Source organism: Prionailurus viverrinus, chromosome A2 (genome assembly GCF_022837055.1).
Source record: "Prionailurus viverrinus isolate Anna chromosome A2, UM_Priviv_1.0, whole genome shotgun sequence".
NCBI lineage: Eukaryota > Metazoa > Chordata > Mammalia > Carnivora > Felidae > Prionailurus > Prionailurus viverrinus.
In genome coordinates this window covers 167,974,979-167,999,956 of record NC_062562.1, presented here as the reverse complement: position 1 = coordinate 167,999,956, position 24,978 = coordinate 167,974,979, and the positions used below count along the sequence as shown (strand labels likewise).

At 40.3% G+C, this 24,978-nt stretch overlaps 1 protein-coding gene across 5 annotated transcripts in view; it reads left to right on the top strand.

Moving 5' to 3' along the window:
* LMBR1 (limb development membrane protein 1) overlaps window positions 1-24,978 on the top strand; it is a 150,727-nt gene that overhangs the window by 102,168 nt on the left and 23,581 nt on the right. For all 5 annotated transcript variants that reach the window (XM_047835397.1, XM_047835387.1, XM_047835415.1 and 2 more), the window contains 6 exons: window positions 12,557-12,637; window positions 17,933-18,009; window positions 18,650-18,727; window positions 21,402-21,475; window positions 21,704-21,794; window positions 23,059-23,125. In XM_047835397.1, coding sequence (XP_047691353.1) covers window positions 12,557-12,637; window positions 17,933-18,009; window positions 18,650-18,727; window positions 21,402-21,475; window positions 21,704-21,794; window positions 23,059-23,125 — 468 coding nt within the window. The remainder of the gene's footprint in view (window positions 1-12,556; window positions 12,638-17,932; window positions 18,010-18,649; window positions 18,728-21,401; window positions 21,476-21,703; window positions 21,795-23,058; window positions 23,126-24,978) is intronic.

Below are 24,978 nucleotides of genomic sequence, written 5' to 3'. Positions count from 1 at the left end.
TTCTTTCCATCTTTCCTGCCTTATGTTTTCCTGTAGCACTTTCCACTTTCTGACACACCATTTTACTTTTTTTTTTTTTTTTAAATTTTTATTTCTTTTTGAGACAGAGAGAAACAGAGCATGAATGGGGGAGGGTCAGAGAGCGGCAGACACAGAATCCCAAGCAGGCTCCAGGCTCCGAGCTGTCGGCACAGGGCCCGACGTGGGGCTTGAACCCACGAACTGTGAGGTCACGACCTGAGCTGGAGTCAGACGCTCAACCGACTGAGCCGCCCAGGCGCCTCCGTTTTACTTTTTATATGCTGCCCGTCTCTCCATCGTAGAACCTGAACTCCACAGGGGCAGGCATTTTTGTTTGTCTTCTTCCTTCCCGAACTCCTGATCCTGGGATATCCCCAGTCACATAGTGGGTTGGTGGTAAATAACTTGCTGCGTGAGTAAGCGAATCGTTGAAAAACATGCCTGACGGAGGGTTGTCGTTTTACCTTAAAAAGTGAAGAAGGTGGAAGAAATCAAGTTTGGTGATAAAAGAACTACGTGCAGCCAGTGTTGAGGAAGGCCCACAGTGGGGACTCTGAAGAGCAGCCAAGATTGAGGGCCGGAGGACCTTTGCCCCGGGGTTGGGGTGTAGGTGAAAAAGCAGAAATAAGGTGATTTTCCCCCATTGTTAAGCCATGAAATAGGAGCGATCAGGATCCATTTCTACTCCAAGACCCCAGAAGAGCAGCCCAACAGAAAGTCCCATTACATTAATTGTGGTAGATCTTTTGTAATTCCTACCCAGGATTAAGAGGATGCATATATCATTAGCATGTTTAAATGTTTAAGTAATGCAACAGCATTAATTGAAATAATTAGCTTTCGTGTGTATATAGCCTATGGGTGTACTGGGTAACGTTAGAAGTGCCATAATGAATAGGAATTATTTTTTATTGTTTAAGTTCAAAACCTTCACAGTTCTTTTAATGTAATTTATTTAAAAATATTGTAGACTTTGAACTTAATGATTCCATTCAATTTTGTTAGGTGCTATTTTCATCTTCGTGATAAAAAGTTAGCATATCGCTTTTAGTAGCAATTACTTTTCTGCTTGATTTTGATCTTTTAAAGAAGCCTTTCTCATTGAAGCTTTTGGATGAATTCCTTACTCTTAAGAGCGCAGCACGTGTACTTGTTCATTTTTGCAGAGTGTCTGGTTGCAGTAGCTTTGTGTTCTGAAAAAGAAAAGGTTGAAAAAAACCCACATTCGATCTTTTCACGGAACCTAGTGACCCGTCAGAAGCATTTGGTCCCCATCAGTCTTGGAGTCTTGCTCATGAATCACGAATCTGAGTTTGCCAGGCAGTCGTAGTAGCATCCTGTCGGAGGAACTCCTTATCCTCGCTGCCTGACAGTTTGCTGAGGCTTATCTGAAGGCTCTCGGGCCACGCCCTTACTGTCGGGAGGAAGCTTGTGTCTGTGTCACGTTTTAGCTTCTGTCCTCTGCAGGCCTTCATCTTGACTTTCTCTACGTGTTCTTCTGTAGTCTAGCAATGGTTTTCTAAGAATACTGTTTACTGCTGGTTGTATCACTGAAGTTGAGAATGTCTCAAATTGGTCAGACCCCAGGCCAGTTTGAGACACGACTAGGCTTAGACTGATTGGCTGACGAGCTCTCATCAACAACGTACATACGTAGCAAAAATTGTGACACTGAGTGGCAGTCCTGTGATAGAAGAAAGTAGTTAGTAATATCTTGACTTCCTGAGCTAACAGCAAAGAAGATTAATTCTACCGGTGAAACTGGTTAAATTGTTTCTTTCTATTCACATTAGCAACATTTGAGTCCAAACGTCTGAAACTGTGAGAGGTACGTTGTTACAATTTATTCAGCCTCTTGGGCTAGGCACTCACTTTGTTGACTGTAAGGTGTAGCCCAAACGATTCGTTGTGGGATAAGATGATGTGACTGAAGAGATGTAAGATAATATGTAGTATCAGTAGATGAAGAATAGTTTAGAGCGACAAACTGTAGAGTAACTTAAGAGTCAAGATCATCTATTTTCTGAAATTTAGATCACTGTATATAAATGATCTAAACTTATTAGCAGAAGATAAATTTAGTACACGCGACTTACTTGTTCACCCACAACCTATTTGGATGATGGTATTCCTGCAGTTTAAGATCTACCGATAAACTTATGTCTAAGGTAAAAACAATTACTTTGATTGTATACAGCTTTTTATAAATGTTTTTAAAGCTGATTTTTAAATATTTTCTATCTTGCTTGTGCTCATTTAGAATGAATGTGTATTTGAATTTTCAAATCGTGTTGGGTATAAAAAGTCTTATATTACTTGATTCTGTATTGAGGCATATTTTTGCAGATGTGTCCCGAGTAACTAGAAACCAATATTTTCACAAATAGTAGCATTGCGAGTGGAATAGAAATGGAGTGTTTGAGTGTGTGGCTCGCCCGTCTCTTCTGGGGGCAGTAGCGGTGTTTGTTGGTGCTGAAATAGATGCCGTGGAGACCTGGATGTTCAGCTTCAGTTCTCAGATGCTGTCCGGGGTCCGCCTCATCAGCAGCGGCGCTGTGCTCTGCCGTAACTGCCGCTTGCCTCGGGGATGAGGCTGTTGGCTCTGTGAATTTCTGGGCGTTTGGGGCTTTAAGCAACAAAATCATCCGCCTAAGCGATTAGAAATAATTAAAAGTACTTGAGAGACCTCTCATTCTGGTGACTAGAGATCATATTGGTCAGTTTAACATAATAAGTATAATCAAAATTTTAAAGGGTTACTTAGTAGGTTTTCGAATCAACTTTTCTTTGGTTCTGTGCTAAATTAAAAAGTTAAACGAAAAGCTAATCTGTTTATTCTAGAGGTGTCTACTTCTAAATAGTATTCGTTATGAGACTTAGTTTCGGACACCAGATTGCTTAGGGGGATTGTTTTATTGCCTCATGTTATTTGAGTTGTTTACAAACCAAGTTAGGGAATTTATATTTAGTTTTAAAAATGCATTATGTGTCTTAAGGTAAATCATTAGTATCTTCCCTTTAACATGTGAATGTCAGTTAAAGCTGTCTGTATATTAAGGCTTAGTTACTGAAGCGATGCTGGGCTTTGGGAAATTTTGTCATCTTGGAAGCAAAATATTTTCAATACCGCACTCGTTTTTCAGCTTAAGAATAAAGCTGGGAAAAGTTGCCTTCAGCTGTTAGTTTTCCTGAATCCAAAGAGACGGGTGGGGCAGGATCAAAAATACTTACTTGATCAAAGTTATTGGCTCTGAAGGTATTCTGACCTGTGTGAGAAAGATGAAAGGTGTTGTTTTTATTACATGCTAGTAACAGTGTAATTTTGAACTAATTGGTGTTGAACTGCCAATCACCTAGGGGAATGCAAATAGATACTCTTATAATTTCCTTTGAGGTAGTGAAATCTTATGTCGTGGCTGGAAGAAAAACAGAATAATACCGTTAAATTGACCTTAAATGAGCTGCTTTGTGGTTTTCTTGGAGAATCCCTTTTTATTTTTCATGACTAGTCCAAACAGGTTTTGTCTACCAATTTGACTTATTGACTAGACAATGCTGACATGGAACCTGTGAGATTCATTTTGAAATAAAGTAAGGATAATACAGTTGCTCAGGATATTTTGACGATTTTTTTTTAGTGCAACTTAAATTCACGTAACATTCCAATGTGTGTTTGTGGTATGTCTTCATTCCTTGCAATAGCCATCGTTCCTTTTGGCCATTTATAATGGGACATTCTGCCTACACAAGCTTACTCATCTCACGTAGGTAATGATACACAGTGAAGGATGGTAAGGTCTTTGAAAATTGTGTTGTTCCAGGTGAATCTGTCATTTAATGAAAGCATGCTCTGTTTGAAGACGGTGAGAATGCATTCTTAATTTTTATATGCAAGTCAGCCAGTATTTATTTAAACACTTATTTATTTATTTTGAGAGAGGGAGAGGGAGGAGCAGAGAGAGAGGGAGAGAGAGAATCCCAGGCAGGCTCCGCACTGTCAGTGAGGAGCCCGATTCAGGGCTTGAACCCATGAGCTGTGAGATCATGACCTGAGTTGAAATCAAGAGTCTGACGCTTAAGCAGCTGAGCCACCCAGGCACCCCAGTCAGTATTTACCAACTGTCTGTTGCGTGCCTAGCATTGTGTCTCCTGAAAATAAAAATACAGTACTTCGGAAATACCACTTTAGTTTTTGTTCCTTTGAAAAATATAGTGATAGGTCTAGATATTTGTAATGGGCTTTGTAGACATCATACCACAAAGCAGGCATTTCTAACTTTTTGCCCAATCTAAAATTGGCAGCTGGAATACTGTGTATCCTGATCCCTGTTCCCTTTCAAACTTCTGAATACTCATCAGATTATTTTTTCTAGCCTTGAGCTGGTTACTGGAATAATACTTCTTTACAAATACAGGGAACGAAATGTAGTTCGGAATTGTATTTGTATTAATCAGATAAAGAATTTACATGAGCATTAACTACAGATACACACCATGTAATTTATGAAGAAATGGGATAAAAAGTAAAAGGTATCTGTAAGACTAGTATGTCGTTTAAGCTTTGATTCAGAGACACTCGCAAATCTTAAAATGCGACGCTGTCTTACTGTAAACCTCCTTCTTGTATGGAAGTATTCATTAATTTGATAATTTAATTGTTTCCCTTTTTGCTTTGTCTACTAGACACTCTAAACTGTATTTATAGTCAAAGTTTTATAGCTTTGAGATCTGTCTTAACCCATATTCTCCCATAAATGTCAATTACCCGTTGACAAGTAAAATGATTAAACTCGGGAGCTCTGGAAATACTGTAACATTTTAGTACATTCAAGACCTCAGCTTCTCCAAAAGAGAAGGTAGTGGATTTCTCCCTCTTCAGCGTTGGGCGGAAGCGGGGCAGGAGATGTAGAGAGGGCAGTACTTACCTTTCCTAGAACCCAGGGGAAGGCTGGAGTTCTGTGAGTCCCCAAGGGGGCTTAGAGAAAGAGCCTCTGGATTCCCCTACTTACTGCATTCGCCCACCAGCCGCCTAGCATCCTTGGCCAAATCCTGCTTTCTTCATCCCTTTGATAAAGGAGCGCACTGATGCTAGAGACACCCCGGAGCCCCGAGGCTGCTGCTTCCTGAATCAGGAAGAACTGGCGTTCTTCCCCAGCCCCCCAAAGCAGAAACTGCTGGGCCCCCGAAATGGTTTGTCATTGTTTGACAGGCGGTCTGACGTGATGAGGTGTGAAGGGAACGATAGCGGGGCATAAAGGAAAACGATCGCTCGCTGGAGGCTGAGTGATGACTGCAAAGATGAGGATCTAGAACAACTGATTCCCATTGAGGTTGACAGCTAATGGAGAGACAAGCAAGAGTTTGTACTTGGCTCTTAAAAGTAATAGGGACTTTTAAGGACGTGTAGTTAGAGAAGAAAAAAGGCCACCTAGAATGTGGAAAAAAAAAAAAAAGAAAAATTCAGCAGGCAAAAGATGAAAAAGTCCTTGTGATCGCGGAATAGTGACCCTGCGAAAGTATCTGAGTCCCAACCACCCTGATTCTATACACACAGCCCCTCTGTGGTTAAAGGGACTTTGCAAGGTGATTAGTTGAAGGGTCTCAAGGTTATCCTGGATGATCTGGTGGGCCCGGTGTCCTCACACCATTGTTATAGGTGGGTCAGAGAAGGAGATGTAACTGCGGAAGCAGAGCAGAGTGACCGAAGAAGGGCCCATGAGCCAACGAATGTGGGCAGCTTCTAGGTAAGCTGGAAAAGATAAGGAAACAGATTCTCTCCCAGAGTCTTCAGAAGGAACACGGTCCTGCTGACCCCTTGATTTCAGACTCCTGAACTCTAGAAGTGTGAGCTAATACATTTATGTTGTGTAAGCCACTAAGTTGATGGCACTTTGTTACACCAGCAACGAGGAACGAGTGTAGTCTTTCTGAAAATTGAATTACTTATCTGGCAGAATCAAGTGGAAGAACTCTTTTGTGTCACGGAGCAAAAGTACAAAGACAAGGAAACAATGAGATGACAGACATGGACTCTAGAGCCGAGATACCTAATCTAAATAGCAAGCATCTAGGGGCGCCTGGCTGGCTCAGTCGGTTAAGCGTCCGACTTTGGCTCAGGTCATGATCTCACAGTCCGTGAGTTCGAGCCCCGCGTTGGGCTCTGTGCTGACAGCTCAGCGCCTGGAGCCTGCTTCACATTCTGTGTCTCCCTCTCTCTCTGCCCCTTCCCTGCTCATGCTCTGTCTCTCTCTGTCTCAAAAATAAATAAACATTAAAGAAAAAATAGCAAGCGTCTAGAAGGAGGAAGAAGAAGTAGAAAAAAATTAAGTAAACAGATAATAGTAGAAGATGTCAGTGTGCTGCAGAAAGACTTTGGTGCAGGTTAAAAGACCACAGAGTCCCAGACAAGATTGTTAAATAGGACATTTAAAAGATCTAGACTTATTGTGTAAGATTGTGGAATTCCAAGCGTGATGATGATAATAAAAGTCTCATAAGCTTTCACAAAGAATAATAACTTATAAAGGAGAGAGCGAGATCAACATCAAACTTCCTGTTTGTGACCTGTTAAGGATTATTGATAATATCATTAGTTTTAAGGGTTGGGGGGGGGAAGATTGCGATTAAAAACTCATACATTTATCAAGATGTCATATGTATATTAGGGTAAAAAAGATATTCATTCCATATCTGTATATTGAATATCTCATTTGTGCTAGGTACTATTCTAGGTATTGAGGAAATGACAACTTATACACTGAAAGAAAAGTTTACTAATAATCTTATATTAAATATTTTTTTTTCATTTAAAAAAAATTTTTTTTCAACGTTTATTTATTTTTGGGACAGAGAGAGACAGAGCATGAACGGGGGAGGGGCAGAGAGAGAGGGAGACACAGAATCGGAAACAGGCTCCAGGCTCCGAGCCATCAGCCCAGAGCCTGACGCGGGGCTCAAACTCCCGGACCGCGAGATCGTGACCTGGCTGAAGTCGGACGCTTAACCGACTGCGCCACCCAGGCGCCCCTTTCTTTTTTTTTTTTTTTTTTTAATTTTTTTTTTATATTAAATATTTTTAAAGCAGTCTCAGCAAAATCCAGGATTTAGGAGGAGTGGGTGGGAAGCAATGAAAGAACCGTTAGATGAAAGTACAGTGAAAGCTTCACCTTGATGCAGGAAAGTTACTCAGTAAAGCATCATTATGGGGTTATGACTGTGTTATACTGAAAAAAAAAATGCAACCGTACTTGTGTTAAGAGTGAGAAAGTAACCACTGAGGTGCCAGATTAACCTGGGGAGAAAGAATAGACAGAAATTCCACTGGCTGGGAAAAGAAGAAATAAAGAGCAAAATAAACAGAAATTATGAAATTACATGAAAGGGGAAAGAGCCACCAGACTTCATAATAAGCCAGCTTGTGGGTGGCAGAATTCGGTCCCTGGATGTCACTGTTGAGCTGTGGGAAAACCCACTTTGAAGCCCATCCTGTGTCTAAACTTCTAATTTCGTGAAATTATTTTCTTCTTTTTTAAGCTACTTTGAGTTGAGATTTTTGATCCAGTGGAAAGCATCCTAATAAATACACCCCATTTCACAGATGAGAACGCTGACGTTCAAGGAATGAGAACTTGAAAAACATCACAATAAAATGTTGGAATTTAGCAAACCTGAGAAAATTTTAGAGGCAACGAGTTTAGCAGACCCAACGAGGCTAAATCCTAAGCTATCTGTGCTTGATTCGTATCCCAGACTCCCCCCAAATCTCGAGAAGTGGCACTGCCTGATATGGAAGTGGAGATAATGTGGAGTAAGCTCAGGAGGGTTGGTTGAAAATCCTGTTTGTGAAGCGATTGGATGCCCACATCTTCTCCCTCCATCCAAGGTCCCAGGCACTGCCTCTCCTGCCCCGAGAAGAGGGAGGGTTATTCTCCAGAGAGTGAAACAGAGGCTGTGGCCTGGGAACAGTGTAGGGGACAGGGTGAGTGCTTACAGGCTCCCATCTCCCTTTACACGGACATTCAAGGAGGAGATGGGAAGAATCTCTGAGGACTCTGTCTAGCCCGGAGGAAGGCCCCACAGATGCAGCGGGGTGCCCTGCTTGGATTAGCCGGCAAGAAGTCTCACAGTGGTCAGCCACCACTCACTCTTGAGTTTCAAATTAGCACATTTAGTGCTTCATTCTTTTTTTTTTTTTTTTTTATTAAAAGAATTTGGGGCGCCTGGGTGGCTCAGTCGGTTGAGCCTCCGACTTTGGCTCAGGTCACGATCTCACCGTCTGTGGGTTCGAGCCCCGCATCGGACTCTGTGCTGACAGCTCAGAGCCTGGAGCCTGCTTCGGATTCTGTGTCTCCCTCTGTCTCTGCCTCTCCCCTGCTTGCGCTCTGTCTCTCAAAAACGAATAAACGGTATAAAAAAAATTAAAAACACTTTTTTTAAAAGTGGGCTCCACGCTCAGGGTGGAGCCATTGCTCAGTTCAGTGCAGGGCTTGAACTCATGACCCTGAGATCAAGACCTGAGCTGAGATCAAGAGTTAAATGCTGAACCCACTGAGCCACCCAGGCGCCCCTCGTGCTTCACTCTTAAATATGAGCAGACAACTCAGGCTCACCAGACTTCTGAGCTACTTGAAAGGAGAGGCCAAACAATACAGAACACTGGGACAGACAGAATATACGCTAGAGAAGCATATCTGAAAATAAATCTGTTGTTAGCATCCTGAGAGAAAGAAACCAAGACTGCAGTCATGAGGAAGGCCAGGATTCTCTAAAAATGGAGCATCTAGTGAACAGAAAGGGACTTCTGATATTTAGGAATAATGGCCTATCCAAAAGACTGGGAGGTAAAGAACTTTTTTAGAAGATGGGTCAAATGACAAAAATAGGAGAAAAGATTTAAGAATCTTAGAGAACCAGTTTAGGGTAAATAGCAGGCAACTGTTGGGAATTCCACATGGGGAGAGGAGAGGAAAGAGGGAAATGACAGAATCAAGAAAATTTCTCAGATCCAAAGAATGTGAATTTGGAGATTGAAAGGGCTCACCTAGTGCCCTGCGTGGTACATGGAAATGGACTCGCCACCAGAACACTGGGAACAGAGATTCCACACGTTTCACAGACTGGAAAGCCGTTCACACTCAAGGGGACGGGAAGGCGAACTTCGGACTTCTCGGGTGCAGGGCCAGAGCTGGAAGACAATGGACCAGTGACGTACAATTCTGAAGGATTGTTAGTTTTGACCTAGATTTCCATACCTTCCCAAACTGCGAGAGCCAAGGTAAAATATGCAGACTTGTGGAGCCTCAAAAAGATTACTTCCCGTTAACCTTTTCTTCACAAGCTGCCGGAGGCTATGCACCCCCTACGTAAGGGAGTGGAGCAAGTGAGAAGGGCTGTGTAGGAAATAATAGACGTACTGCGGGAGAGAAGAGAGGAGGGGCCAGGGTGCCAGTGTGCAGCAGGGCTAGAGAGCAGCAGGCCAGGCCAGGGCAGGTCTAAAGACTCCAGGAGAAGTTTCTTCCAGGTAATGAAGTGAGTGGTATAACAGGAATTCAAACACCAAGAGAAAAAGACATTTGGGAGGAAACTTTGGCATTGAGGTAGTGATAAGTACATAAGGAAACTAAGCAAGTGAAAAAAATGACTAATTCTAGCCGTTGGAAGAATAATATTATGGAAGAAAAGAAAGCTAACCATAGTTTGTTACGTGGGTAAGCAGCAGATGGCATTTCTGTTGCAGTCATGCAGACATCGAATATTGATGTAACCACAGTTTCCAACAGTCCACATTGGGAGAGGGAGGAATGATAAGGTGTGTGGCTTATAGAGACTTAAATCCTTATCTTCCTTGGTAGGAAGGCCCTAGTTAATACTTAGAGCTGGAAAATCAGGGCCTAGCGAGGGAAGCTGTTTATTTAGTGATAGGGAGACAAATGCTGAAAGAATCAGCTAAACAATTTGAGGTGGTGGTCTTCGGGGAGGCAGGTCAGCGTGTAAGTATGTACCTTGTGAACGTATTTGGCAGTCAGAACTACGTGCACATTTCATTTTAGTAAAGGTAAAAGTAAAAGGAACAAAAACACTTAAGGGGTACCTCGGTGGCTCAGTTGGTTTGTTAAGCGTCTGACTCTTGATTTTGGCTCACGTCATGATCTCCCGGTTGTGAGATTGAGCCCCAAGTTGGGCTCCGCACTGAGTGTGGAGCCTGCTTGGGATTCTCTCTCCCTCTCTCTCTGCCTGTCTCTCTCTCTCTCTCTCTCTCTCTCTCTCTCTCTCTCTCTCTCTCTCAAAATAAACATTAAAAAAATAATAAATCAAAAAAACACTTAAAAATTAAGACAAGCAATATGGAAGGTATAAAATGAAGTTTATCAGCTCTTATACAAAATTCTACTGAATGCAAATAGTATATTTTACTAAATGTAAATCGGCTGAATTCCACTGTTAAAGAACAGAGCCTATCAGATCTATTGTAGTAAAGCATCTGATTTGGCTTTCTTCCTTCTCACATTTGATCACCTCTGTGGAACTGCTTGTCAGAGTTCTCTGCCTCCCCTACCAAAGGAATTGGCTCGTGACTCTTGAGCTAGGCCCTCAGGACACTGGACGTTTATTCTTGATCCGAGCAACATAAAGACTGAAAATCGTTGGAACTGATCGATCCCAGCGGTAATACTAAGAGGAGACAGTCCATCTGTTCCTGCCACCCGGAGCGCCCCCCAGCTGCCTGGTTCCTCTCCTTCCCAGGAAAACTGGAAATTTTCCTGCTGGTTCTCTCTCTCTCTCTCTCTCTCTCTCTCTCATGAATTCCTTTTCTGTTGTACCCAGTCCATCCATTTCAGTTGCTTGTAACCAACAAAATCTAACTGATAAGGTTGAACCTCGAATAAGATTCATTGATAGACACACAGACCTACCTACCTTTAATTTTAATCTTTTTTGGTCTCTCATATGTAAATCAGTAAATAAGTAAAACAAATACAGATAAAAACAAAAAGAAAGTAGAACTTAAGGTCCACCAAATAGAATTTAAGTTGAAAAACATTAAAAACAAAGTGGGTCATTAATGGTAAAAGATGTGATTCTTAAGGAGGCTGTAACAGTCTTCTAGGAACCCAAAAAACATAGCAGACAAATAAATGCAAATATATATTGAGAAAACGCTTAAAAACTGAGAAAACCTAATCAATGAAAGTAAATTTGTAGTGGGGATTTTAATTTATCCATTTCAGAATTGAACAGATAAAACAGAATATGGAGATATGCAAGTCGTTATAGAAATAAGTAGACAATATGAACAGGGAAAATCCACGTGGTAAATAAACATATGAAAGATGCTTAACCACATTTAGGGAGATATATGTTAAAGTAACAATAAGAAAATACTTTTGGGGCGCCTGGGTGGCTCAGTCAGTTAAGCACTGGACTTCAGCTTAGGTCATGATCTCATGGTTTGTGGGTTCGAGCCCCGTGTCGGGCTCTGTACTGACAGCCCAAAGCCTGGATGGAGCCTGCTTCAGGTTCTGTGTCTCCCTCTCCCTCGGCCCTTCCCCTGTTCCCGCTCTGTCTCTCTCTCTTTTTTTCTCTCTCAAAAATAAACATAAAAAAAAAAAAAACCCAACATTTTTTATCCATCATATTGGCCAAAATTCAAGAACTACAGCATCTAGTGCGAGGGAAGGTATTAGACAATAGATACTTTCAAAAGCTATAAATGGAAATGGAAATATTACAATAATTTAAATTCTTACAATAAATTGCAATATTTGGAAGGGAATAACCTCTAAATATCTCTTAACTGTAAATGCTTATACCCTGTGACTCAGAATTTTGGGAATCTGTCCTGCAAAAATAATAGAATTAGAATGTACTGGATATGCATACAAAAATTTTTGTTGCAACGTTGTAGTCGCAGAAAATAGCAGAAAACCTAGGACTAGTCATAAGTGGAATAATTCTGAATAAAACTGAAGTGCATCCATACTGTGGAATATTATTCAGTTGTTAAAGTTGGCACTATCTGTAAACATGGATGTATCATTGACTAGGAAAGCAAGTGGTTAAGTAACGTGTCCAATTTAACCCATTCTTGTATAACAGAGACCATGTGTGTGGTATACATGTACATGTGAATATATACATGAGTATGAGGAAAGGTGTGGAAGCATCAACCAAGCTGTTCCTGAGTGTCACTTTAGGGAGGTGGGATAGAGAATTAGATCTTGAATTTCTTTCACTTTCTATAATAAGCATACGGTATTTCTGTCGTTAAATAAAAAATAAACAGATCAATTAAACATTTTATCAAAATAAGGTATTCTTTAGGAAACGTGTAGTGTTTAATCAGCAAGAACGTGGATGTTTTGAGTGGTAAAGAAATGGGTATACTTTTCTGTGAATCACAAATCAGCATTTGTTTTTATTCTCCATGATCAGGATTTGTAATGTGTTGTCTTGTATTTTAATTAAATGTGAGGGCTACCCATTCTATACTGTTGGGTTCTGTTGTTATATCCTAAAATATTTTTGCTTTTGCTAGGACTGTCTTCATCAGTGGAATGCAATATAATGGAGTTGGAACAAGAACTTGAAAATGTGAAGACCCTTAAGACAAAATTAGGTACTGTACATTTTTGTTTGTCACTCGTGTATTGGTCTTGCTGTCTTTCCAGAAACTCGACCTTAGTCTGAAAGAGTCAAAAAATTATGAAATGTTTCGTGAGGGTTATAGGCTTCCAGTCTGTCCGAAGCTATTGATAAAGACTGTCTTTTAGTTTGGGGAGAGGATAAACATTTGTCTATTCACCTTTTTTGTTGTTTTGTAAAATGACTTTTTAGAAGCTGATGTTCAGCGATGTCACTCCACTGTCTCCTTGCTTGCGTTATTTTTGACAAGTTATCTTCTGTCATCATCTTTTAAACTGTCTTTTATCTCTCTCTGCTTTTAGGATGTCCTCTTTATCATTGACTTTGAATAGTTTGATTAAGATGTACTTTAGAGTAGTGTTCTTTATGCTTCTTATTCTTTGGGTTAATGGAGTCTCTTGGATCCGGGAATTTATGGTTTACATCTAATTTGAGACATTTTTGGCCATTATTCCTCCAGATGTTTTTTTCTTTTCCTTTCTGTGCCCGCCTTTCAGGGACTCTGATTATATGTACACTGGTGCCCTGGAAGTTGCCCCAAACTCAAGGATTTTCCTTTATTTGTCAGGTTTTTTCTCTGTGTGTTTCGTTTTGGATAGTTTCTATTACTGTATCTTCATGTTCACTAATCTTTTCTTTCGAGTGTGAAAACTGCCTTTAATCCCATCTATCGCATTTTTCTCAGGCCCTGCAGGTTTTATATTTGGAAGTCCTGTTTAGACTTGTTTTATCCCTTCTAGGACTCCAACGTGTTTAGTCTGTGCCCTCTACTCTTCAGATCATACAGAATACAGTTGTGATAACCCCTTTCAGTGTTTTTATCTGCTAATTCTCACTTCTGTGTGAGTTCTTGATAAATTTCAACTGATTGACTTTGCTCCTTATCATTGGTTGTACTTTTCTGCTTTTACGCCTGCCTGGCAAATTTTGACTGGGTAGCGGACACTGTGAATCTTACTGCTGGGCGCTATATTTTTGTATCCTTTGCTCTGAAGGCCTGCCAGGCGGGGCCAGAGCGGCATCCCCCGTAGGGCCGATTGTTCTCACATCAAGGCAATAATGCTGCTGATTTCTGAGGCCTTGTTACTGTCTCGCGGGAACAGGCCCCATTCCTGGCCCTCGGTGATGGTTGGATACTGCTCCTTCTGACGTTTTTGAGTGGTTCTTTCCTCAGCTGTGGGTTGTTTGCTCGTGTACCTGAGCTGATCTTTACCCCGCTGAAGACTAAGGATGACCCTTTCAAGATCCTTGGAGTTCTTCCCCTGAGGAGTTTTCCTGTCGTACTTTGCTCTGCACAGTCCAGCCAACTTGGTCTCTCCCCACTCCCATTTTATGTCCTCCACTCCAGGAATGAGCTGGGCCCTGCTTGGGTTCCCACGCCCCGTGCTGTGGCTAGCACACCATCTCATGACACTGAGCAGGGGCGAACACGGGGCATCTCTCAGAGATCACCGTCTCTCTGTGGTCACACGTCCAGTGTCTCGACACTGTTTCATATGCATGTGTTTTTTGGTTTCTTAACTGTTTCAGCCTGGGTGGTAAATTGGCCTCTGAGATGGAAGTCCAGTGTTGTTGAAAATTTGTTCGTTTTTATTTCTCTTTTTTTATTGAAGTGTAATCACCAGACAGTGTTACATCAGTCGTAGGGGTGTGATACAGTGATTCAACAATTCTGTAGCTTGCCCGGTGCACGTTGTGATACGTGTACTCTGAATCCCCTTCACCCGTTTCACCCGTCTCCCTACCCACCTCCCCTCTGCCAGTCACCAGTTTGTTCTCTGTATTTAAGAGCTGGTTTTTTGTTTGTCTTTTTTTACTTTGTTTTGTTTCTTAAATTCCACGGGTGTTTGTCTTTGACTGACTTGTTTCACTTAGCACTATACTACCTGGATCCATCCATGTTGTTGCAGATGGCAAGATTTCATTCTTTTCCATGGCTGAGTGATATTCCTGTGTGTGTGTGTGTGTGTGTGTGTGTGTGTAAATATGTATATATGACATCTTTATCCATTTGTCTTTGGATGCACACTTGAGTTGTTTCTATGTCTTGGGTATTGTAAACAATGCTGCAGTAAACATTGGGGTGCATATATCTTTTTGAATTAGTGTTTTTGTTTTCTTTGGGTAAATACCCAGTATTGGAATTACTGGATCATTTGGTAATCCTATTTTTAATTTTTTGAGGAACCTCCATACTGTTTTCCGTGGTGGCTGCACTAGTTTGCATTCCCACCAACAGTGCACAAGGGTCCCCTTTTCTTTGTATCTTTGCCTACACTTGTTATTACTTGTGTTTTTGATTTTAGTTATTGTGGTAGGTGTGTGGTGATATCTTATTGTGGTTTTGATTTGTCTTTCCCTGATGATGAGTGATGTTTAGCACCTTTTCATGTGTCTTTTGGCCATCTGTGTGTCTTTCTGGAAGAATGTCTATTTAAATCCTCTGTTCAGGGGCGCCTGGGTGGCGCGGTCGGTTAAGTGTCCGACTTCAGCTTGGGTCACGATCTCACGGTCCGTGAGTTCGAGCCCCGCGTCGGGCTCTGGGCTGATGGCTCGGAGCCTGGAGCCTGTTTCCGATTCTGTGTTTCCCTCTCTCTCTGCCCCTCCCCCGTTCATGCTCTGTCTCTCTCTGTCCCACAAATAAATAAACGTTGAAAAAAAAATTTAAATCCTCTGTTCATTTTTAAATTTGGTGTTGGGTTGTCCAAGTTCTTTGTAGAGTTTGGATATTAACCCTTTAGTGGACATATAATTTGCAAATATCTTCTCCCATTCAATAGGTTGCCGTCGTTTTCGTCTTTGTAAACAGCTTCATGTTGTCTGTTACTTCATTCATTCCGCTGTTGATGGATATTTGATGTGTTTCTTATCTTTTGCTATTGTGAGTAATATTGGTATAAACATTCTCCTGTACATCTCTTGGTACTTCTGTTTTTTCAGGGTACATAGCTGGAAGTGGAATTATAGGGTCATTGAGTCTGTGGGTATACAACTTTTTTAAATAATGCTGAATTATTTTCCCAGTAGTTGTGTTATTTTGCATTTCTTCCAGGCATGGGTAAGACTTCCTGTTGCTCCACTTCACTGTCAGCAAGTGACAATGTGGGACTCTACATTTTTCCCAATTTAGTGGACGTGAAGTGGTTTTCACTGGTGTTTAAATTCGTGTGCCCCTGATTTGTGTTTCCAGTGTTCATTTAGCTTCTGCTTGAAAAATATCTGTTAGCATTTCGTTTAGTGCTGGTCTGTTGGCAATGAATTCTGTCAGTTTTTGTTTATCTGAAAACATTTTTCCTTTCCTTCTCATTGGTAGGGTATTTTCACAGAATTTAGAGTTCTTATTTGGTAGTTCACATTGAAAAGATGTCTTTCTAGAGTCTTCTGGTTTCCAGTTGAAAGTTGTCTTGTTGCCCTTTTGAAAGCTTGTAAGGTTTCCTTTTTGTCCTTGATTAGCACTTTTACCCTGACGTGCTCAGGTTTGGTTTTCCTTATGTTAATTCTTCTTGAGATCTGCCGCCTTTCTTCAGCATATGGCTTAGCGTGTTTTACCGGCTTTGGAAACGGTTGGGCCCTTACCTCGTCAGATACCCCTTCTGTTCATTCTCTTATGTCCTTAGCCTCCGGTTGCACATGTGCTGGACCTTTTCACTCCTACATTTTTTTTTTTTTCTGAATTTCTCCTCCTTTTTTACATTCTCTGATCTGTGCTATTTTCCACCGATGTGTCTTCCATTTCACTGTCTTTCCAGCTGTGTCCTGTTGCTAAACTTCCTCTTGAACTCTTATTTTTAGTTTCCGTATTTTTCAGTTCTAGAATTTCCATTCGGTTATTTTCTGGATTCAAATTGCGGCAGTTGCCATCTTGTCGCTTATCTTGTTGAACCTATTAATCAGTTATTTTAAGGCCTCTTTCTGATACGTTCAATATCCGGATAAACCGAAAGTCTGTTTTTATTCTCTTTCTTTCTCTGTCCTATCTCCAGGTAACATTTGATTGTCAGACATTTCTTACACCAAACTGTAGAAACTCTGGATAATGTTTTCTTCCTAGAGAGGATTCGCTTTTTCTTCTGGGGGGCAGTTGGAGTAGGGATGACTCCTTCCTCTGTCTGGGCTGGTGATCATTCCACAGTGGGTCGTGCCCTTCATGAGGGCCGGTCTCTTTGCACTTTGGCCTTGCTCTCAGTTTTTAGCTTCTGAAGTGAAAGCCTGGGTGTTTCGTTGTTGGCTCTGTTCCCCTCTTCTTAATGAACTCCGAACTTTGGTTTTCACCTCAAGAAACATGAGCCTGGCAGAGGCTTTGCCCCTCCTCTTTGCTGTACCTTCCTGTCGCCCTCCCAGCCTCTTCTCCCAGCCTCTTCCTGTCACTCAGCTTCTTCCTATTGCTCTCTCAGCCATTGGTGCCTGGAAGGACAAGAGGCTGAATGTTAGGCTCTCGTCTTTTTTCTTTCCTTTTCTCTGGTCATAGCCTCTCAAATTCCGGCTGCCTTGGGAGCCCCAAACTCCACACGAGTTTTGTTTTCCTGACCCTGTTGAGTTTGCTGAAAGCATTGCTTCAGCATCATTTAATTTTACCTACTGATGTTTGCTTGACGTCTCAGCCTCGCAGGGCCGTGCCAGTTAGATGTTGGAAAAGTCTGCACGGGAAGTGGAGAAGTCTGCAGGGAAAGGCAGTGCAGACGTGAGGGCTCACGCTGACTCATTTCACAGAATATTGACCTCACAAGTTTGTCGTGGTAGCTCTGATTCCTTCGTGCACATTTTTGTTCTTAGTTAAGTTTGATTTGATTTTACCAGTCGTTCATGGCATGAGGATTGGTGTGATAGAAGGTAGATTGTTGTAGCCAGAAATTTGCTTCCAGCCTCTAGAAAACTAGAGGAATTTATCTTTGGATTGGAGGGGATTTTTAATCACGTTACTTTATTCACTCAAATCTGTATCATTACCTAAATCTGTATCAAATACAGATATTTCCAACTTTTCATAGTAACCTGTGTACTAACAGTATGTTTCATTAGCAACTGAAATGTCTTTGCAGAGATAAAATGTAGGCATCATAGGATTGAGCTATTTAATGTTAGCAAAGTGATTTTAACACTTTGATTTTTATAGTTTGTAGAGGAAAATTAAAAATTTCTGGGTTTTGCAGAAAAATTATATAAAAATAATACATACTGGCTATAGCAATAAAGAATGAAACTGTGAGTTTTGGGGAATGAGAGAACCTTTGGAAATCTTTTGTTGTGTTTTGTTGTTTTTTTCTAATAGAGAGGCGAAAAAAAGCTTCAGCATGGGAAAGAAATTTGGTGTATCCCGCTGTTATGGTTCTCCTTCTTATTGAAACAGTAAGAATTCATTTGCCTAGTTAAATAAAGCACATTATTTGTTATTTACTTTGGTATTTGAGTATGGCAACTCCCTCGGCTAAATGGTTTCTAGTAAACGGGTTTTCCATCAACAGGATTAGAATCCGTCTGTACCTTTATTTGGAAAAAGTCAATAGAGTAAAAGTGGAAATTAATGGCAGTTTTTAAAAAGTCCTCAAGATTAACTGTTTCCTCATGAAAGCAGGAAATTCATTCTTTTGTGTCCTGTAGAATTAAGAGATGAGGTGTCGCAGATACCCACCGCTTCACATTCTATGCTAGGATATGAAAATTCCATCATTAAACTAGTTCTGATAACATTGTAATGATATGTTAAATCTGTGGAGTTGTGGGTTTCCAATTGGTGAAGTCATGTAGTAACTGGATTTCTATTACTAGCTTTGGTCACAAGCTTTGAAATTGTAGTAATTTGCAGAGGCTTTTATTAGAGTTTATTCTGGAGTTTTTGCAGTTAGTTGAGTCCTTAACAGTTTGTTTATAGAATTTTGGTTTTGCCTGCTTTTCCACTAACCGAAGCATATATTTGGTCAGCAACTGAGATTCTCATCCATGTGTATCGACGCTCACTGAGAACTGACGCTCACTGTCTGTGTTGCAGTTCATCTCGGTCCTCCTGGTGGCCTGTAATATTCTTTGCCTGTTGGTTGATGAAACAGCCATGCCAAAGGGAACAAGGGTAAAGTGCTTTCAAAGTCTTTTCTTTTGCACAAGTGCTCTTTGTATATACCGAGTGTTTTAAAGTAAGTAATTTACAACATTCACCTTTCTGCAAGTATGTATCAGATTGTATGAAGTTCTTTATGTAAGCAGCCTTCATACACAGTGTTTGTAAACCGTGTCTTTTGTTTCTAATTTCCTACTTTGGGTTGGCCAGCCCTTTTATCAAATACCAGAGTTTCCTTGTAGACTTTTGTATCACAGTTTGTTTGTTTTTTAACAGAAGTTCATATTTGTAATTCTTTAAGAAAATGTGTACTCTGTGAAATAGTGGTATCGGAGGAGTTTTTTAGATTGATTCATTCATTGTCTTTGCCAAAGGTCCAAATATATGGCTTGTAGGGATTTATGCTTCAAAAGAATGACACATTTTGTGATTCAGTTTACTAAATCATTTAGTTTAGTTACTGGAGAAGAGTCAGATGTACATCTTTTCATGAATTAATTGTGTTTTCTCGCTTGTTTAAAAGTTGATGATTCTTTTAAATTCTGTCAGCCTTTTTGGATATATTGTCTGTATAGAAGGTAGTTATCACTACAGATTCATATCTGGCATACTTCTAGGTGTCTCTGTACACTTTTGATTCCTTAAAATAGTATTTACGTTGTAACATTTTCTAATATTTCTCCAAGTCAGCAGTCTCCCCATACCCCATAGAAAGGGCTTCCAAACTCATTCAGGCTTTGGTGCCACTTCTCCCTCTAAACAGGTGATACACCTGTCTTTTCATAGAAAAAAGCCAATATCAACCTAAATTTCTTCCCTGGGTCTAAGACGGAGACACCCTGCTCTTTTCAGCGCTAATGTTTGCAGCCGTATTCTCCATTTAGATCCTGCCCTCCTCTAACTTCTGCTGGACCTTGTGCCCTCTGTCACTGCCTGGTGTCTAGTCTGCCAAATGCTCTGGGTACCTCATTCCACAGACAACAACACTAGACAGTCGTCCTTCATCTACAACCTGGTCTTTAGCTTTTGATTAGACCCAAATCCATTGATAGAGCAGGAAGTCACCTACCGTGACTTGGTGACCCTATTCACTTTGTGACCCTCCTTTAGATATTGCACACTGTGTCAGCCCCAAGCACCCACGGTACACTTTTGTGCCATCCGTTAGCGTACCATAGAGAGGAACTTACACCTAGTAGAGTCCATGTGTGATTGTTTAAATACATCACATCATCTTAATCCTGCCTGTAGGTCTTCTCTCGAGATGGAATATTTCCAAAATGTTTTTCAGCCCAGCCAATAAGCTTTCTATTATTAGCATTATTCATTTCTTTCTCAAAAGATTGACAAAAAGTTGATAAGTTCTTTGCCTTATTTATGTATATGAAATTGTCATGGGTATTCTTATTTCTTTTTTTTTGTTTTTTTAATATTTATTTTTGAAGGAGAGAGAGACAGAGTGTGAGCAGCGAAGGGGCAGTAGAGAGGGAGACTCAGAATCCAAAACAGGCTCCAGGCTCTGAGCTGTCAGCACAGACCCCGATGCAGTGCTTGAACCCATGAACAGTGAGATCATGACCTGAGCTGATGTCAGATGCTTGACTGACTTAGCCACCCACGGGCCCCTCTTCTTACTTCTTTATGCCAAAATTAGAATGTATATATGATACGTATGATATTATTTATTGCTTTATTTATTTTTAAAATTTTTTAGTGCTTATTCTTGAGAGAGAGAGAGAGAAAGAGACGGAGCATGAGCGGAAGAGGGGCAGAGCGAGAGAGGGACACAGAATCCGAAGCAGGCTCCAGGCCGAGCTGTCAGCACAGAGCCTGACGTGGGGCTTGAACTCATGAACCGTGAGATCATGACCTGAGCTGAAGTCAGATCCTTAACCAACTGAATCACCCAGGCACCACTTTATTGGTTTATTTTTTATTAGCTTGACTATACCTTCTTAATTTTCCGGGTACTTCTGTTAAAGCTGACAGTAGTTCATATTTGAATAGTTCCTTTAATTGGCAAACTTTGAAAATATTGCTCCTACTTTAGTAAGAAATTATTATTATTTTTTTGCCTGTCTGGTCTCATTAATAAATATTAGTTTTTGATTGTTTTTTAAGTTCTAGGTAAAGATAGATTTTGAGAATAGGTATAATGCTTAGGAAAAAATGCATAGCATGACATTAAAAAAAGTCTGTGTTAATTAAGTTATATTTTTAAAAAACATCTGAATTCCTAAGGAAGATTTGGGGAGAGAGAACCTTCAAGTGTGGAAATAGGATATGCACATTCACTTTCTCTGTATGCTTAGCTTACTTTGACGTGTTTTAATTGTATAATTTTTATATGTTGTCTTAGGGTTCATTTAAATAATTATATATTTATTCCTACGAAACTGTTTAAAAAATTGCTTCCAGTAATATTCAGGACTTAACAATAAGCATAATATCATTTTGATAAGTAAATTACATTTGAGATAATTCGGAGATGTTTTGAGTTTGCTGAAATTGTTAACATGTGCTTCAATTAATTGATGAACTCAGTCTAATGTCATATTTTATTGTCCTTTAAAAATGTAGATGTTACTCCAGAGTATTAAACATTCTTAATTCCGATATTTATTTAATAGTCTTGGGGAATCCAAATATATAGTGTCATTCTGAAAGCGGTTTTTTTCCCCCACAGGGCCCTGGGATAGGAAATGCTTCTCTGTCTGCTTTCGGTTTTGTGGGAGCTGCACTTGAGATCATTTTGATTTTGTATCCTTTCTTTAACTCAGCATTCTGTCAACAAGTTTTCTGTCCAGTTTTCTGGGACAGTGGTAATTTACTAAGACACTCGCCTAGAAGGAAAAACAAGTCAGTCTTCCTCAAGCATGCCAAGTGGCTTTTTGTTGTTTTCCCTTTGAGCCTTAAGACTTTTTGAAGACTGCTGAGAACTTAAGGAAACTTGCATTCTTTGGAGAGTTTTTTCCTTGATTCTCACAGCTATCTTATGGTGTCCTCTGTCGTCGGTTTCTATAGCCTCCGGTTTTTCGGAAACTTTATTCCCAAGAAGGATGACACAACTATGACAAAGGTAAAGTCTTAGGTGGCTGTGTGCCTCCCTTTTGCCTTCCAAGGCAAAGGAGGTGTTTTATGTCATAATCACCCTGAATGGTTCATTTGCGGTGATAGGTATTTGTTTGTAAATCGCATAAACGCAAACTGGAAGATTTTCAGAATGCTGAATGAGTGGGAAAAGGTTGTGCTGCTCTGTTTAATTTGGACGGCTTCCATTCACTTGTAAATGCGCAGACCTGCAGCGCTTGCTAACTGGCTGCGGAAGGCTCCTGAAAGGACTCTTTCTCCTCTGAAGAAAACGTATTGCTAATGAGTAACTTTGATTGTGCAAACTGTACTTCAGGGAGCTTGTTTGAAATCTGAAGAACTTAGTTGCTACAAGTAGTAGAGACCAAGTATTTCAAATTTGAATAATTAAAGCAAGACGGAAGAGTTCTATTCAGAAACGTTTTGTAGTCTGAGGCTAATTTGACTTCCTAGGATGTGTCATTGGTTTTGGAATAACAAAGACTGTTACCGTATATAGTGACCGCATCTTTTTAAAATATTCCCACAGGCTGTCACTGGAAAATGACTAGTAAGAGCTGCTGGTTGCTTCTGTTTTTATTACGTATCACATATTTTCCAGCCTATCTCAAAAGAGAACTTCGTGTACTTGATTTACCTATCTATAGAATGCTGCGACTTCTTGAGATGCTTAGCATCTAGTTTAAGTGATCATCAGTATTAATCGGTATTAATCGGTATTTTCAGCTCCTTTTATTTAATATTGAAGAGTAAGCATAGGGCACATTGGAAATCAATCACTAGAATTTAGGGGTTTTAGATTTCTAGCTTTTTGATATTAAATCTTAGAATAGTTGAGCAAATTATATCTCCTGAGCAGTAGTCTGGCTTTAAAAATATAGTGAGAAGTATTAAATGTACTCGTTCTTTTTTAGTTGACGGGCAAACCTTTTTAAAATTGGCAGCCTCTGTCAGTAATGTAAAATGCATTGTCTGAGGGACACAGAAAGTAATTTAAGTGTTCTGTAACTTCCTACTTGTGCCAGATGCTGTAAAATCTGGTAGAACTGACATATGACTCTGAGTGTTTGTAGGAAACATTTCTTATTCTCTTTAAATTCTATGTTGACTAATATCATTAAGAAATTAACCAAATCCAGTACAATAGTACAGGGTGAGGAGAGTGTGCGGTGAGTTCCCAGAACATGAATGGATCGATCGTATTAATCATCCTGCAGTCTAACTGCCCAGTATTCCTTCTGACCCCCGCACAGATCATTGGGAATTGTGTGTCCATCTTGGTCTTGAGCTCCGCCCTGCCTGTGATGTCAAGAACACTGGGTAAGTTTATGTGAGAAATGTCCATCTGAAGTCCATACCTTTTAACTGTATCTTTTCTAAACTTCTGCCTTGACTTTTAGTTTCTGAACGTTTTCCAAAAAATCATCCTTTGAAATACAATATGTCCTTCCAGACTATTTTAGAACTCCTGTAGTTTGTCTGTATAGAAAGCTATACCAAAACACTACTTTACTTTTTTCAAATAAAGACCTTTTTTTTTGAATACTTAAAAAAATATTCCTTCTCCAAACAACGGACAGTTTTTCCCACTGACTAGTTAAGCTTTTGAGTACTCTCGTGAGTGATGAGGTATTAGGGTGATGGTGGGGTTCGGAGCTAATGGCCAAGAAAGAATTCTTGAAGACGTCTTTGGTGCAAAAAGTCGATCATGAAAGCACGGGGACAGGACCCATGGGCAGAAAATGCTGCCCTGGGGTTGTGAAGAGTGACTGCTTATTTACTATGGAGTTGAGGAGGTAAATAAAGTCCAGGGGAAGTTTCCAAGGAGATTTACATATGCTACTGAGGACTCACAGGGTCCTGCAGGCCTGGCTATGGTCACGCTAAGGTGGTTTTCCCTCTAGCGAGGTATTAACATCGTGATCACAGGGGGTTCCTGGAGAAACGTTATACTTTGTATTTGCCTCAAGTATTTGTGAATGGGCTGCAGGTTATAAAGAGATTTAATGTTACCTGTCATCTCCTTCTTGCCTTTGTTTCCCACATCACTGTGGGGGGGATGGTGATGTTGGGGCTCCAGGAAACTGAGTCTACGGGTTTCTGGAGATTAGGCTATTGATGAGATTGGCTTTTTCTTGTAATTTACTAAGACATTTGTAAACTGATGGAGATTCACGTCCTGTAGGACTGTGATCTCTATCAGTTAGCCAGTTTTTCCTTTCCTTTCCTTTGTCCTTGGGCAGCCTGGAGGGTCTGAGGAATATCACACATGTCCCACCAGAGGTGGGGAGGGTGGGGACATGTACTTTGCCCTCAGCTTGCCTTATGGCCCCTCATCAGTGAGGAAACTGTGATATTCAAAAAAAGATGTTGAATGTCTAGAAATATTAAACTAGTTTTTCTTATATGAAATTTTTTTTAAACTTACAATTTAGTATGTGATTTAAAAAATTGAAAATGTGTGAAGATTTATTTTAAGCTGTTTTGTGTTCGTGCGATAGACTTGAAAACTGAGGTTTTTGAGAGCACATGCAGATTTCAAGGAGATCCGTTAGTTTTTTTAGTTTCTTACTTGCCTGTCATTTATACAGTTTTCTTAAGTTTTCAACTTCTGGGAATTTTGATCATCTTTGAACAGTAATATATTTCTACTTAGTCATTGAGACAGTTGAACAGAGCTTCATTTGGCCTATTCTTATCTTTTATAAAGCACTGTTGCGGGCTGTGATCTCCCTTCTCGGCGAAATATTATTTCAGACAAAAATTTCCGCCAAGCAGTTCTGTTTGGCCTTCTGGACTCAGGTTTCAACTTCAGAGTGTTCACAAATGATTACAAGGATCCCATCGTCAACCTCAGCAACTCGCTCCTAACAAAAATTGCTAGTAGCTTTGAGTTGCTTTTGTTTACCTCTCATATCGCCTCTATTATTTATTCAAGACTCGCTGCCAATCGGGGAAGTGGGCTGTGTGAAGAAAATATAGACTGTGCAGTTATGTGCTACAGAGAATTTCGTGTCTTAGTAAGAAGTGAAATCTAAGTATAAACGTAAAGGGACCACTGTTGCAGAGACGAATACAAAGCTTGTTTACTCAGTGGTCTTACCTCTTTTGTGTTTGCTTTATAGGACTAGTTATTGTTTTGACATCTGCTTATGGTGTGTTAATCTTGAAAA